The sequence below is a fragment of the Cetorhinus maximus genome, chromosome 34 (assembly GCF_964194155.1).
Source record: "Cetorhinus maximus chromosome 34, sCetMax3.hap1.1, whole genome shotgun sequence".
Taxonomy (NCBI): domain Eukaryota; kingdom Metazoa; phylum Chordata; class Chondrichthyes; order Lamniformes; family Cetorhinidae; genus Cetorhinus; species Cetorhinus maximus.
The window spans coordinates 2,875,912-2,891,117 of NC_135912.1; the positions used below are offsets into that span (position 1 = coordinate 2,875,912).

At 48.7% G+C, this 15,206-nt stretch overlaps 1 protein-coding gene across 1 annotated transcript; it reads right to left on the reverse strand.

The window, feature by feature from the left end:
* Positions 1-1,484: 1,484 nt before the first annotated feature.
* Positions 1,485-14,918, reverse strand: LOC144671686 (uncharacterized). Its single transcript, XM_078533702.1, has 8 exons — positions 14,786-14,918; positions 13,672-13,740; positions 12,949-13,020; positions 10,881-10,999; positions 9,456-9,528; positions 9,102-9,267; positions 6,364-6,561; positions 1,485-2,778 (listed from the first exon to the last, which is right to left on the reverse strand). The coding sequence occupies exons 1-8, from the start codon at positions 14,819-14,821 to the stop codon at positions 2,642-2,644; spliced, it is 870 nt and encodes a 289-aa protein (XP_078389828.1). The 5' UTR covers positions 14,822-14,918; the 3' UTR covers positions 1,485-2,641.
* Between the last annotated feature and the right edge of the window lie 288 nt (positions 14,919-15,206).

The window sequence follows — 15,206 nt, forward strand, 5'->3', positions numbered from 1 at the left end:
CCTTGAGCCTGCTCCGCCATTCAGTTAGATCGAGGCTGATATTGCTGAAAAGAGAGACGAGTTGCCGAAGCTTTTCGTCTTGCACTCATCAGGACAAACGCAAGAATGCCAAATTTCAAAAGATCACAACAATTTATACCACAGGTGCAAAAGGTGCTGCTCGGTTGGCAAGTTGTCTCTGATTGGCCGAGGCATTGTCATGGAGTAAGTAATGGGCAACTAGAGGCTCCCTAAGCTCCTGGAAACTTCAAAAAGAGTGCAAGGCTTGAGCATATTCCTTTTGCTTGCAGAGAACGGGCCTCTGCATATGAATGTACGGCACTTCTAGCAGGTGTAAATGAGTAAGGTTAGGAGCGCGACTGAATATTTTAAATTGGTTGTCAGTGTCGCTATTAGCGCATTCAGGATTGTTCAGCAAGTGCTGTCCAATTGCGGAATCACATCTAACAACAGACCTTTTGTTTTGGGTTTTGCACGTGCGGGCTGGCTGAGTACGGTCCGTGATCTGTCTGTTTATGGGGAGCTGGTGTCACACCGGACTAGTAATGCAGAGGCCCGGGGGAGGGCCCCGGAGACATGGGTTCGAATTATCATGGCAGCTGGTGGAATTTGAGCTCAATTAAATAATAAAAAAACCTGGAATGCAAAGCTAGTCTCAGTAATGGCGGCCATAAAACTATTATTGATTGTTGTAAAAAATGCATCTGGTTCACTAATGTCCCTTTAGGGAAGGAAACCTACCGTCCTTACCTGGTGTGGCCTACGTGTGACTCCAGGCTCAAGAACAATGTGGGTGACTCTTAACTGCCCTCTGAAGCAAGCTACTCAGGTCAAGGGCAATTAGGGATGGGCAATAAATGCTGGCCTTGCCAGCGACGTGCCATTCCATGAAATATAGGTCAGGATTTTATGACCCCGCTGTTCGTATCTCCCCCCAACCCATATCCCCGCCCCACCCATATCTCCCCCCCCCACAACCCCAGGGGATGCGGCGAGCTGTTTAAATCTCCATTCAGTTCGGTGGAACCGTAATATACCGCCGAGCTGGAGGGGCTGTAAAATCCGGGCCAAAAAAAAATTACAGCCGCGATCATTGTTAAACTCCAGTAGCTGTTTGGCAATGAGGTCTGAGACCAAGACTGAGTCCTTTGGTTGGAGTTTTATTTCTGGCGCATAAAACTCTCCTCAGGGAGAACTTGTCTCACCTGCTTTCCCTTTTATACAACCAAATGGGCGTGTAGGTTATTAACTGATAATTAGCAACTGAACTCCGTGTGAGTTAACTGTTTCCTTCCCCAACAATCACAGCCGATCCACTACCTCAACTCCACTTAGCCCCATATCCCTCAATTTGGCACCGAACCCAGTGCTTTAGATCTGGGAACAAAGCCTTCCCACATTCTTGGGTAGTGTTGGGGAGTGGGAAGAACCTTAAAGAGAAGAGAGCGGCCGACCAGATTAAAAAAACAGTACAAGTAGCACTCACCTGAATATAGTGAGGATCTTTATTATCAGTTCATGAAGTCTGAATCAATGGCAATTACTGAGAACGTGCACACACACAGGCGCGGAGAACTGAGGACCATCGGACAGGGGAGGTAGTGTGTGTGAGATGTGCTGATTTTCACCCTTGCTCACCTGATGGCTCTGATTCTCGCTTGCTCCAGTTCCACAGGCTCTTATACCTCATCTATTTGCCCCCTCTTCCTGAAAAGTGAGTGCTATTTACCCGCAGGGGTTTATAGCCCATTTGGGTGCACACATTTCCAAGTGAGAATCACCAGTTTGTATTACTTGGCTGATATTTCCCTGCCTTCTATGAGGAGCACTGGAGCCCAGTACTGAACTCGACTTGAGACCAGCTCTTCTGGCACCTTCAGCTCAGCCCATACCACCAAGCCATCGGAGGAGCTAACTCCTGATCAAAAATTATGCTCTTAATTCATAAGCCAAATTTAACAATTTAACAAGGTGGCTCTCCATCCATCTGCTCTTCCTCAGTTTGTCCTTCCCTCCAGCCCCCATCCCTCAGTTGGTTTTCATACCCCGCCTTCTGTTCCTCAGTTTGCCTCTCCCTCCATCTCTCATCCCTCACTGTGTCTCTCCCTCCATCCTCTCTTCCCCAGTTTGTCCTTCCCTCCAGCCCCCATCCCTCAGTCGGTTTTCATGTTCCGCCTTCTGTTCCTCAGTTTGCCTCTCCCTCCAACTCCCATCCCTCGCTGTGTCTCTCCCTCCACCTGCCCTTCTTCAGTCTGTCCTTCTCTCCAGCTCCATGCTCCACCTTCCATTCCTCAGGTTGTCTCTCCCTCCATCCTCCATCCCTCAGTTGGTCTCGCCCTACATCTCCCATCTCTCTTCTCTTCTCTGATCTTTCAATGTTTACACAATAACCCAAATTGAATGACCTGTGTTGCTACTCTGACCCCCCCGGCATTTCCAACATCATGGTAGTTGAGTAAAAAAAGATCGTTCTGGGAACCTCCCTCCCTGCACACAAAATTGACACTTTAAAAGTTCAGAATCAACCCCCATTTCACGACTTTATGCTCCTTTGTCCCTCCCTTTATCCATATAGTCTACTTGCCTACACTACGCTTGGCTGGATTTGTTCCAGAGTTTTAGATGAAAGGTAATGGCCCAGTCACTCGCCGTTGGATAAGTTGCTGTCAATCCCGTATTCACCGTCCGCCTCCTCCTCCATCTCTCTCCGCTTCTGTTTCTGCATCTCGTGGAGAGATTTAACGTGAAACCTGTTCAGGGTTTCTAGCTCCTCCAAAACTGAAAGACAAAACAAAACCAGTTGCATGGCTCCTGGGAATTAACAGGGAGACATGCCAACCCCTAAACGACCCAACCCACCCTTCCCCCCCGGCCTGCATCCCCACCCCAGCACTCAATAGTGAATTGCCTATTGTCATTCAATGAATAGGAGCTTATTTTTAGGTCCATGAGATGGGAGACTTCAGAAACTTGATGTACAGCACTACCTCCTGGCCAGAGCTTGCAAAAACACAGTTACAGGGAACTATTTACATAAGGATTTCTAGCTCCTGTGTCCACATTTACACTGGAGGCCATTCAGCCTGTTCCATTTGCTCAGTTATATCACAAATGATCTGTATCTCAACTCCCTTTACTTCATTCAGCTCCATTTCCCCTAACACTCTTACCGCACTCCCGCAAAAATCTATCAATCTCAGTCTTAAAAGTTCCAACTGTCCCCCAGCCTCTGCAGCCTTTTGGGGGTGTGTGTGTGGAGAGAGTTCCAGAATTCCATCAGCTTCCGTCATTCTTAAATGCCTTAGCTCTAATATAAAGATTATTTTCCTCCTTCTGGACTACCCCTACCAGAGGAAATAGTTTCTTTTATCCACTCTATGAAATTCCCTCCCTGCACCCCTCTGTTTTTCTGCCTCTCTCTCTGCTCCTTTAAGACGCTCCTTAAAATCTCTTTAGCCAAGATTTTTGTCCACCTGTCCTATTATCACCCACGTGGCTCAGTGTCAAATTTTGCTCCTGAGAAGTGGTTTGGAACATTTTGCGACATTAAAGATACTATATAAACACGTTGCTGCTTAGATCAGATCACCCCTCAGACCTTCTGCCTCAAAGGAATGCAAGCCATTTTTAACAGGGAGGCATGCTACAACCCCCCAGCCCCCTCCCACAAACAGTAAATTGCCTACAGTCGTTTCATGAATAGAAGGTTTTTTTAATGTCTATGAGATGGCAGACTTCACTGCACTGCGTCACCTACTGGCCAGAGTTTGCAATAACACCTTTACTGCTTACAGAAGGATTTTTATTTGAAACGTTTACATATCGGGAACAGGAGGCCACTCAGCCCCTTGAGCCTGTTCCGATAATTTAATCCTCTAAATCCCAGTATAATTCTGGTGAATCTGCGCAGCACTCCCTCCAATGTCAATGTATCCTTGATGCAGGTGAGGTGCCCAGGGCAGAATATGGTTTCAATGTTACATGCTGACGTAAAAATGTGACCCAAAAAAAATCATCACAGCAGGACGTTGCAAAGTATGCATGCCTGCCGACAAGGTTTTCTTAAGAATCTACCGGGGGTTCCCCCAGGGCAGGAGAAGAGCCACTCCCTCAGAGTGGCTTTGTGACACTGCAGGTGGGGAGCATGGGCTTCAGTAGCTTCTGAAACTTTTTTCTATTCATTTACGGGGATGTGGGTGTCACTGGCTAGGCCAGCATTTATTGCCCTTCCCTAATTGACCCTTGAGAAGGTGGTGGTGAGCTGCCTTCTTGAACCGCTGCAGTCCCTGTGGTGTAGGTACACCCACAGTGCTGTTAGGGTGGGAGTTCCAGGACTTTGACCCAGCGACAGTGAAGGAACGGCCGATATATTTCCAAGTCAGGATGGTGAGTGGCTTGGAGGGGAACATTCGGGTGGTGGTGTTCCCAATTGTCTGCTGCCCTTGTCCTTCTAGATGATAGGGGTTGTAGGTTTGGAAGGTGCTGTTGAGGGAGCCTTGGTGAGTTTCTGCAATGCATCTTGTAGATGGTATACACACTGCTGCTAATGTGCGTCGGTGGTGGAGGGTGTGAAGGTTTGTGGATGTGGTGCCAATCAAGCGGGGCTGCTTTGTCCTGGATGGTGTCGAGCTTCTTGAGCGTTGTGGGAGCTGCACTCATCCAGGAAAGTAGGGAGTATCCCATCTCACTCCTGACTTGTGCCTTGTAGATGGTGGACAGGCTTTGGAGAGTCAGGAGGTGAGTTACTCGCCGCAGGATTCCTAGCCTCTGGCCTTCATCGGATGATGGAGGTTTGCATCTGCAAACATGAGGATGTTTAAATGAGGAGCGCACAACATATGTAAAAAAAACTTGCAATTCACTTCACAACCTCAGGTCACCCCCAAAGCGCTTGGGAACGAATGAAACACTTTCTGAAGTCTATCACCTTTGAAATGTAGGAACCCCGATAGCAAATGTGCGCACAGCAAGATCCCATAAACAGGAATGGCATAATGATCACTAGTTTGTTTTCAGTAATGTCCCCCACCCAAACATTTTCACATCATTTGACAGCATTTTGCGGTCAACAGGGTTCATTTGCACTGATTTGGCATCAATTACACTCAAAAGCAATCATTTAGCGATCATTTAACATTGCAAGTAGCATCATTGCCATCAATTTTCCCAAACCACGGTGCCCAAACAGTTGTGATTAGCAAAGTTACTTAGCTTAAGCATTCTGACACTGAAAACGATCATAAAGTTTATTTTCCATATTTCCGAATTTCGATAGCTTCAAACATCATCAAACTGATCTGACTTTAGAAAAACCAGCCTGTTTTAACATAGGTTTGGATAAACCAGTTTTATGTTTCTCTTCATAACCGATAACAAGTGCAAGACAACCCCGCTCCCCGCCCCCCCACCCCCAGGATTGCAGCAGTTTTCTCCCCCACCTCCCGTCCCCATCCGGAGCAATTTTCTCCCCCCACCAACCTCCCGCCCTCCCCAGAGCAACTTTCTTCCGCACCACCCCAGAATCCCCCATCTTTCCACTCGATTACAGCAGTTTTCTTCCTCTCTCTCCCCGCCCCTTTTTCTTCCCCTCTATCTTTCTCTCTCTCCGCTCCTCTCTCTCCCCCCCACTTCCTCTCTTTCTCCTCTCCCCACTTCCCCCCCTCTATCTCTCTCTCTCCGCCACACTCTCCAACTTCCCCTCCCCTCTTTCTTTGCTCCTCCGACTCTGGAGAGCTCAGGTCGCAGGGCCGATGGGAACCGGGAGCGATGGTGAGTCCGGCTCTGCTGCCGGCAGTTTCCAGCAGGTAGTGGAAGCATCAATGGCGGTGAGGAGCAGGGTAAGTATTGGGTTGGGGAAGTAGGGGTGGGGGTTGGAGGGAGTTGTCAGGGGGCGGGAGGGGCCTGGAGTTCGGTGGCAGTGGTAGCAGGGTCCGGAGACTAAGGTGGCGGTTAGTTTTCCATACTTAAAGCGTTACAGCAAAGTAATGGTCCAGCTGCTCCATGCTCCACACCAGCCTCCTCCCACCACCTCTTCATCTCACGTTATCAGCATATCCTTCGATTCGCTGCTCCCTCACGTGTTTATCCAGCTTCCCCTCAAATGCAAGTACAGTACTCGTCTCCACCGCTCCCTGTGGTCGTGGGTTCTGCATTCTCACCACTCCTTGGGTAAAGACGTTTCCCCTCAATTCCCCTATTGGGTTTATTAGTGAGAATCTGATATTTATGGAGCCAATTCACATGTTAGAATCAGAAAGATAAAGTTGCTGCTTATTGAAAAACAAAAGTAAGAGTCAAAGTACAAACAGGAGGTGAGGAATGGCTTTTTTTGTTAACCGTTGATGCTAACACACTGCACATTACCTTTGCTGTAATAGAGCTTCTCCCGGTTTCCGTAGATCACAATCCTCTGGAGGAAGTTGGCCATGGCCCCTGATGCCAGGAATCTCTCGATCAGAGGGAGGGACTCAAAGTATCTGATGTCCAGGGTGAACGGGTTCGATGGCGGAGGCCACGTGCAGAGTTCCACGAGCTCCGCCACAATTTCCCAAATCAGTCGGTCTGCAGAGAGACAGAGAGCAAGACGCTGCTGAGGGCAGGAAAGCTGTTTCTTGGCGGTGGGGGGGGGGGGCGGTGTTGGTGGGGTGGGGGAGAGGGGAGGTCGCTGGGAAGCAATCGGGAGCGCTGTTGCCTGCTGGTTACCAGGGAAAAGAATGAAGGGGGCCTGCATTTCTATTGCGCCCTGCTACAGCTGTACCGTGTGTTGGTGAGACCACGCCTAGGCCTGAGTTTTCAGCTCGGCGGACGGGTGCAATCGGCGGGTCCGGGAGCGGTCGGGAAACAGACTGCCGACCACGATCGGACCCCAACTGCGATTTCACGCTCGCTGGCCAATTAACAGCCTGACCGGTGTGAAACGCGCGGTGAAAAGCTCAGCGCTGCCGGGCTGGGGTGGGGGGGGGGGGGGGGAGGAGAGTGAGCGATGATGTTTCCGTGGGCAGGGGCCAGCGCTGTGAGAAAGCTCCTCGAAGGCAGAGAGGCTGCCTCAGGGAGGCTGCAGGCCCGAAAACCATGAAGTAAAGTTTTCAAAATCAGAGAGAGAAAAACGTCCGAGCATCACAATCAGGCACCTTGATGGTATCGATAATAAAAATGCTGTCCGTAGATTTTCATTTGATTTAATAACGGAAATCTCATCCCGCCCTTGGATGCGGTTTCATGGATAAAGCAAAGTCCGCCCAGCCAATTCACCCGTCCGCCAACCGTAAGGTTGGACAGACCATGAAAAATCGGAGTCAATTGGTCCGTTAATGGGTTTATTTTCCCTCTTAATTGTTGGCGGGTGGGCTTCCGACTTTTGTGATTTCATGTCCGACCGGGGTTTACGTGCTCACCCGATCAGGGTAAAATTCAGCCCCTAGAGTACCGTGTACAGTTTTGGTCTTCTTCCTTAAGAAAGGATATAATTGCATTGGAAGCAGTTAGCAGAAGGTTCCCTCGGTTGATTCCTGGGATGAAGGATTTCTCTATGAGAAAAGGTTGAGCAGATTGGGACCTATACTCATTGGAGTTTGGAGAGGTGATCTTATTGGAACATATAAGATTCGGAGGAGGCTGGACAGGGTGGATGCTGAGAGGGAATCTAGAACTAGGGAACACGGTTTCAGCACAAGGGGTCTCCCATTTAAGACGGGGATGAGGAGGAATTTCCTTTCTCGGTTGGGTCATTGGGATGTGAGGCTCTCTTCCCCAGTGAGCAGTAGAGTCAGGGTCATTGAATCTATTCAAAGCTGAGTTAGACAGATCTTTGATCTATAGGGAGTCAATTGTTACGGGGAACAGGCAGGGAATTGGAGTTAAGGCCACAATCAGATCAGCCATGATCTTACTGAGTGGCGGAGCAGGCTCGAGGGGCCAAAGGCCGACTCCTGCTCCTAATTCTTTTGTCCTTGTGTTTTACCATCTCAGGACATCCAAAGCACTTTGCAGTCAATGAGGTACGGTAGCATAGTGGTTACGCTACTGGATTAGTAATCCAGAGTCCCGGACTAATGACATGGGGACAAGAGTTCTAATGTCCCAGGACTAACACCCTTCACTGTATTGAATAGAAATTAGTCGGGTCCTTCCGCTCTGAGAAAGGAGTAGTCTTGATGGGCCGAATGGTGTTGCCAGTCGATGCATTTCTGTTCAGGTAAGGCCATTGGGCAAAGGCAAGTTGATGTTTTTGGGGTACAGATCGGCTATGATTGAATTGAACGGGAGAGCAGGATCGAGGGGATGAATGGCCTCCTCCAATTCCTCATTCTTTAACAGTTCGGTACAGAGCACTGACCAGAGATTAGACCGGGGATGCTCGGAGAGGGGGCCTCCAACAAAAGGATGATGAGTGACGTCTGTGTTCCCGGATTACTTTGAGGTAAAGTCACCATCTCTGAGCCACATGAATCAGGGAGGTCAAAGGCTAACTTTTTTAATTCTTTCATGGGGTGTGGGCGGCACTGACAAGGCCAGCATTTGTTGAACTGAGTGGGCTTGCCACACCATTCCAGGGGGCAGCTAAGAGTCAGTCACACTGCTGTGGGTCTGGAGTCACATGTAGACCAGACAAGAGAGGACAACAGATTTCCTTTCCTGAAGGACATTAGTGAGCCAGATGGGTTTTTATGACAATCATGCTCACCGTTACTGAGACTAGCTTTCAATTCCAGGTTTATTAATTTAATTTAAATTCCACCAGCTACTGTGGTGAGATTTGAACACGTAGCCCCAGAGCATGAGACCGGGCCTCTGGATTAATGTCCAGTGACGTTACTACTACACTACCATTGGCCTCTTAACGGGGCAATGGTCCGGGTGCACTCAGAAAACTAAGGTGAACTAAGAAAGCTTGGCCAGGGGTTAATTCCTGACGGCTATCCAGTGGCCCTGCTGAGTGCACAAGCGGGGAGGTTGGGGTGGGGGGTGGGAGGGAGGGCACATACCTGTCTGCATTGCCTTTCACTGTCAAGGCCCACCTGGTCGCTCAGGCGACGTATTGGGGCCAAAGCAAAGCCCGGTTAACACGATTTACAGACAAGCTGTGCGGTCGAAAACGTTACCATTCCGGTGCCAATCCCGGGTGGCGTTCAGCTTCAGAGGGCTGTCCTTGGCTGCCCAGGGCCCGCCAGCCGTTTTCACGAGGCGCTCGTGGTTTGATCGGATCCACACGTAAGGGCACTGGTACTTGGCGTAGCACGCCAACAGGAAGAGGGTGCAGTTCAGTTCCTGTTGGAGACAGGCAGGCCATTAGGCGACCTTGTCACAATGCGATAAGCACTGATGTAAACACGGAGCGCGGGCATGCGAGGCAAAGCAAAGGGAGAAAGAGAGCGCAGCAGTGTTAGCACATCAGACTGCCCCGGTCCTGAAAGCAGGTATATTTGCAGCAAAGACGACATCGCTCGGTTACTTACTGGGAGCGCAATTTCTCGGTCACAGGGAGATGCTGGAGGCAGCCCCGTGTCAGTGTAACCACAACCACTCATTCTGTGGAGAAAAGGAAAATAAACCATTAATGGGAGAGAGAAAAACAATGGAAGGAGCGAAAGGAGGACATACGGACATCCGAAATAGGAGCAGGAGTAAACCATGTGGCCTGTCGAGTCTCTGCTCCACCGTTCAATACGATCGTGGCTGATCTTGGGCTTCAACTCCACTTTCCTGCCCCCACCTCCCCATATCCCTAGATTCCCTGAGAGACCAAAAATCTGTCTTCCCAGCTTTAAATGTGTTCAACGATGGAGCATCCACAACCCTCTGGGGTCGAGAATTCCAAAGATTCACACAACCTTTTGAGTGAAGAAATTTCTCCTCATCTCAGTCCTAAACGATCGGCCCTTTATCCCGAGACTGTGCCCCCGTGTTTTAAGATTCCCCGGCCGGGGGAATAACCTCTCAGTGTCTAGCTGATCCAAGCCCCCTCAGAATCTTGTCTGTTACAATGAGATCACCTCTCATTCTTCTAAACTCCAGGGAACATAAGCCCAATTCATTCAGCCTCTCATCATAGGACAGCCCCCCTCATCCCAGGGACCAACCTAGTGAAACTACACTGCGCTGCCTCCAATGTTAGCTTATCTTTCCTATGCACAATATTCCAGGTGTGGTCTCACCAAAGCCCTGAATAATCGTAGCAATAATTATTCGTGCATTCCAATCCCCTTGCAACGCAGGTCAACGTGACACATGCTGTTGTCCACCTGAATGTAAACCGGGCCTCCATTTAGCATCCTATCCAAAAGGTAGAGGAGTGGGGTACACAGTGGGGGATCAGAGTGCAGAAGGCTGGGTACAACACAGCTGCCCCCATATACAACCGGTGCTGCTGTGAGGCTGCTTGGGAGGAACTGACCCGTCTCAGTATCTGGGTGTTCCCGTGAGGAGTGGCGCCTGTAGGGAATGCCGGACATGAATCCAGGCCCAGAACTCATGCAGGGAAGTTAAATGGTGGTGGTTTTCCCTTGTCCGCCCACAGAACTAGACATGCGAATCAGGGAGAGTGAGGAAATCCTGGGACTCTGCACTTTGTCCACCGACAGGACAGGTCCAGCAATATCTGGGAAGAGGGACGGTTGTGAAGTCTGGTTGGATTCTGACACGCAAACTGGATTTCCCTCTTTCCAATGTTGACTGGCCTGCCGCGAATTCTGAACATTTCCCGTTTCCGTTTTGGGAATTTCCTGGCACTTTTGCCGACTGTTCCAATTGATCTGGAGCTCGCCAGTGGTTTCCCAGTGCTTGCCGATGAATTTGACCACTGACACGTGGTGGGGCGGGCGGGGGATGGGGGGAGAAGGGGGTTGGGGGAAGGGGACGGTGGGGAAGCAGAATTCTTTTACCTCTTCTGTGATCGCAGCGATGTCAGCAGAGATTGGTCAGCGTAGGGCAGGTCAGCAGCTCCACAATCCTCGTCGGGAGAATGAACCAGGCTCCTGGGGAGACTAGCCAATCGCCAGCTCTGGAAAGGCGTGAGAAGGAAGAGATAGACTTGTGGTTCAGAAAGATGGAAATTACAGCAATAGAAGGAGGCCTTTCTGCCCATTGTGCGTGTGCTAGAATTACATTGAACGCACTGCTGAAAAAAGAGACATGCTGCCAAAACTAAAATAAAAGCGAAAACAGAAAATGCTGGAAAAACTCAGCAGGTCTGGCAGCATCTGTGGAGAGAGAAACAGAGTTAATGTTTCAAGTCCAATATGACTCTTCGCGAACCTGAAGTGAGAGTTTTATGCTGTTGCGAAAGGTGGGAGGGGTCAGGTGGAGAAAAAAGGGAAGATTAGGGTTAGGTTAGAGGGTAGGGGAGATTAAATTACATTGATGTTAAGGAATGAAAGGCAAAGAGTGGGAATGGTAGTAGTAAAGGTACTGAGCATTGGTCCAGGGTGGGTGTGAGTAGCAGAGGTCAGCTCTGTCTGAAAGCAAAACAAGATACAGACTGGCACTAGGGGGAAAAGAATCACAATGGAGAACAGAGTTCATGGTCTGAAGCTGCTGAACTCAATGTTAAGTCCAGAAGGCTGTAAAGCGCATAATCGGAAGATGGAGTGCTGTCCCTCAAACTTGCGTTGGGCTTCACTGGAACATTGCAGCAGGCTGAAGACAGAAATGTGAGCATGAGAGCGAGATGGTGAATTGAACCGGCAAGCAGCTGGGAGGTCGGGGGTCACACTCGGACTGAATGGACGTGTTTTGCGAAGCAGGTCGCCCAGCCCACTGAAGATTTTCGTCTTGCACTCATCAGATGCAAGAATGTCAAATCTCAAAGGGAGCAACAATTTATACTGCATGAGAAGAGTATGTTGATTAGTTGGCAAGTCAGCTCTGATTGGTTGAGGTGTTGCCACGGAGAATGCATCAGGGTACTGTTGCCCCTGTGCTTTTGTTTAATTCAAAAGAGGTACAATGCCTGGACATGTTCCTTTTGCCTGCAGAGGAGAGGTCCCTGCAAGCGTAAGTGAGCCACATTGTGAGTCTGACTGATAATCTTAAATTGGCTGATAGTGTCATTCTTAGCACACTCAGGATTGTTCAGCAAATGCTTTCCAATCACACCTAACGATAGACATCGCGTTCAGGGTTTTACAAGCATGGGCTGGTTGCGTCCGGTTAGTGCACTGCCTAAGGGGCGTGCTGTTTGACACCATCTGCCAGTCATAGAATGTATAGCAAAGCAACAGGACATTGGACCCAACTGGTCAGACGAGTCTCCTCCCACCTGACTTCACCTAACCCTATCAGCATTAACCTTTTAATTCGTACAAGACATTGTTTAGGTCTTAATTAAAAACTTCTGCCATCCTGGTAGTCGCATGATACAATTGGCAAAATCACAACAATCAGCCTCTATTAATCATTCTACGACACACCCATGAGGAGTGGGAAACCACCACTGGTAGGGTGGAGAGCTTTTTTAAAAAATTAATTGATGGGATGTGAGTGTCACTGGCAAGGCCGGAATGTATTCCCATCCCTAACTACCCCTTGTGAAGATGGAGGGACATTTCAGAGGGCAGTTAAGAATCAACCACATTGCTGTGGGTCTGGAGTCACTTCTAGGCCGGACCGGGTAAAGGACTTGAGTGAACCAGACAGTTTTTTTTTTAATATGAGAGTCAATGATAGTTGTCATAGTCACCACTACTGAGATTAGTTTTCAATTCCGGAATTATTAACTGTTGTGGTGGAATTTGAACCAGTATTCCAAGGGCATTAGCCTAAGCCTCTGGATTACCAATCCAGTGATATTACCATTACGCTATCGTCTCCCCCATGGTTGTTGCACGTGCTACTGAGACTATGAACAGCAAACACAGGGAACTGCTTTGTAGGGTTTGGAATGTCCCTAAAGTTCTGTGACAAGATTAGGATTTGTACAAAGTGCCAAAGGCAGCTTAGGACAATACTTACAACATCCTCGTTCACCACAGTCAGCAGCAGCTCCTCACGGCCCCTCAGCCAGGGCTGGAAGTATCGGAAACCCTGAGAAAGGGACGAGAAGAAAACGGTCACTATCATGGAATGGCTGATCAGTGCTGCGATTTCCCATAACGTTAAATCCTCCATTTGTGGATTGTAAGATCGGACTACAGCCAGAAGGTGGTGAGTTCAAGTACCCTCTTCAGAGGCTTGAGCACAAAGTCTAGGTCGGCACTCCTCAGTGCAGTCACTGAGGGCGTACTGCATGGTCGGAGCAGCTGTCGTTTGGATGAGGGATTAAACTGAGACCCCATCTGCCCTATGAGATGGACGTCAAAGGTCTTGCGGCCATTATTTTGAAGAAGAGCAAGGGGGAGTGCTCTCCGATGTCCTGAACCAATATTTCATCCCTCGTTCAACATCATTACAATAGGTCATCATCTCATTGCTGTTTGTGGGATCTTGCTGTGTGCAAATTGGCTGCCACATACCCTAGGCAGATCTTCTATAATCTTCCTGAATTGGGGAGTGGGCTTGAGGGGATGAGTGGCTGACTCCAGCCCCGATTTCTTAAGTTCTTATATTCGAGGTTACTACAGTGACACTGCTTCAAACAATAAAATACTTCTTTCACAAAATCCTGAGGTCCTGAAAGGGCCTTAAAGGCAGGTACATAACGGCAGGTTCCTTCTGTCTCCCTCCTAATCCTCTTACCTGCAGTGACCCCAGTGTCACCAAATCTCCGAGAAACTCCTGGAGCTTCTTCATTTCCTTCATCTTGTCCTAGAAACACAGCACCGAAACCGAATTAGCGGGGTTTGGGAGTGGAGAAACAGTCAGTTGAGAAGTGATGGTCCCCCAATTCCAACTGGTCACCCTCCACACAGCTCAAAGGTATTCATCTCTAAGCCATACAGAGCAAGTCCTATTGTGGGCCAAGTTAGCTGGTCCCAGCTGGGTGGTAGTTGTGGGTGTTACAATAGGCTTTATTCACCCTGTCTTGCTCAATGGGTACCTAAATGGACTTCTGCTCCTATTGGTTAGTGGAGGTAGGGCTACTGGTATAGCGCCTGTGTGTTTTCAGATGAGATGCTAGACTGAGGCCCATATTCCCTCTCATGTAGACATAAAGAGATTCCATATTTAAGAAGAGCAGGGGAGTTCGCCCCAGTTTCCTGGCTAATTTTTACCCCTCAACCAACATCAGTAAATGAGATTATCTGGTCAATTATCACGCTGCTGTTTGCGCGAGCTTGCTGTATCGTGGCACGAAGGAGGCAATTCAGCCCATCGAGCCTTATCCGGCTCTCTGCACGGCAATGCAGTCAGTCCCATTCCCCTGCTCTCTCTCCCTGTAGTCCTGCAAGTTTATTTCAGCTCGCGTACCCATCCAATTTCCTTTTGAAATCATTCATCGTCTCTGCTCCCACCCCTCTGGTGGGCAGCGAGTTCCAGGCCATTACCACTCGCTGCGTAGAATAGTTCTTCCTCACATCCCTCTTTGTAGCTCTTGCCCAAAATTTCAAACCTGTCTTTCTTAGTGCCTGTATCTTCAGCTAATGGGAACAGTTTCCCTTTGTCTACCATATCTAAACCGGTCATAAACCTTTATCAAATCTGTGCGCCAATGGACTGCTGCGTTTCCGATACTACAACGGTGACGTCAAAAAGCACTTCATTGGCTCTAAAGTGAATTTGGCTGGTAGCAAGGCTGGGAAAGGCGATGCAGAAATGCAGTGCCTTTGGATAGAAAACCAGAGAGAATAATCCACAGTTAAAAAACCCAGCGACAAAGACGGTGTCACCGCAATAATAAAAGGTGACTTACCTCTGTTGCTGAGCTCATATTAAATCTCTCCTGCATGTGGGGAGAGGTAGAAAAATGAAACTGTGGGGAGGAAAAATAAAATTATTTCAGTTTGACAGAGCAGAATTACAGACTGAAAACATTTTCTTAGCATTTTTAAAATGCTGTACCTTTAAAATGTCAGCTTTATTTATGTTTTCTATTGCAATTTGCCCAAAATGAATCGCCCTTTGACCTGCTCCCAGTCTTTTGCCAAATATTTATTGCCTCGGCAGCAAATGTTAGCGGCTCAGCTACAAACCTTATGGAACCTAATTTCTGAATATTGTGAATGCATCAACTGGATATGAATGATGCCGGGTATATTCTTTAATAAAGGACATTGGCTGCGTGAGGAAAGGATGGAGAGAGTTTCCCTTAGCAACTGGGCCCCGTCTCCCCT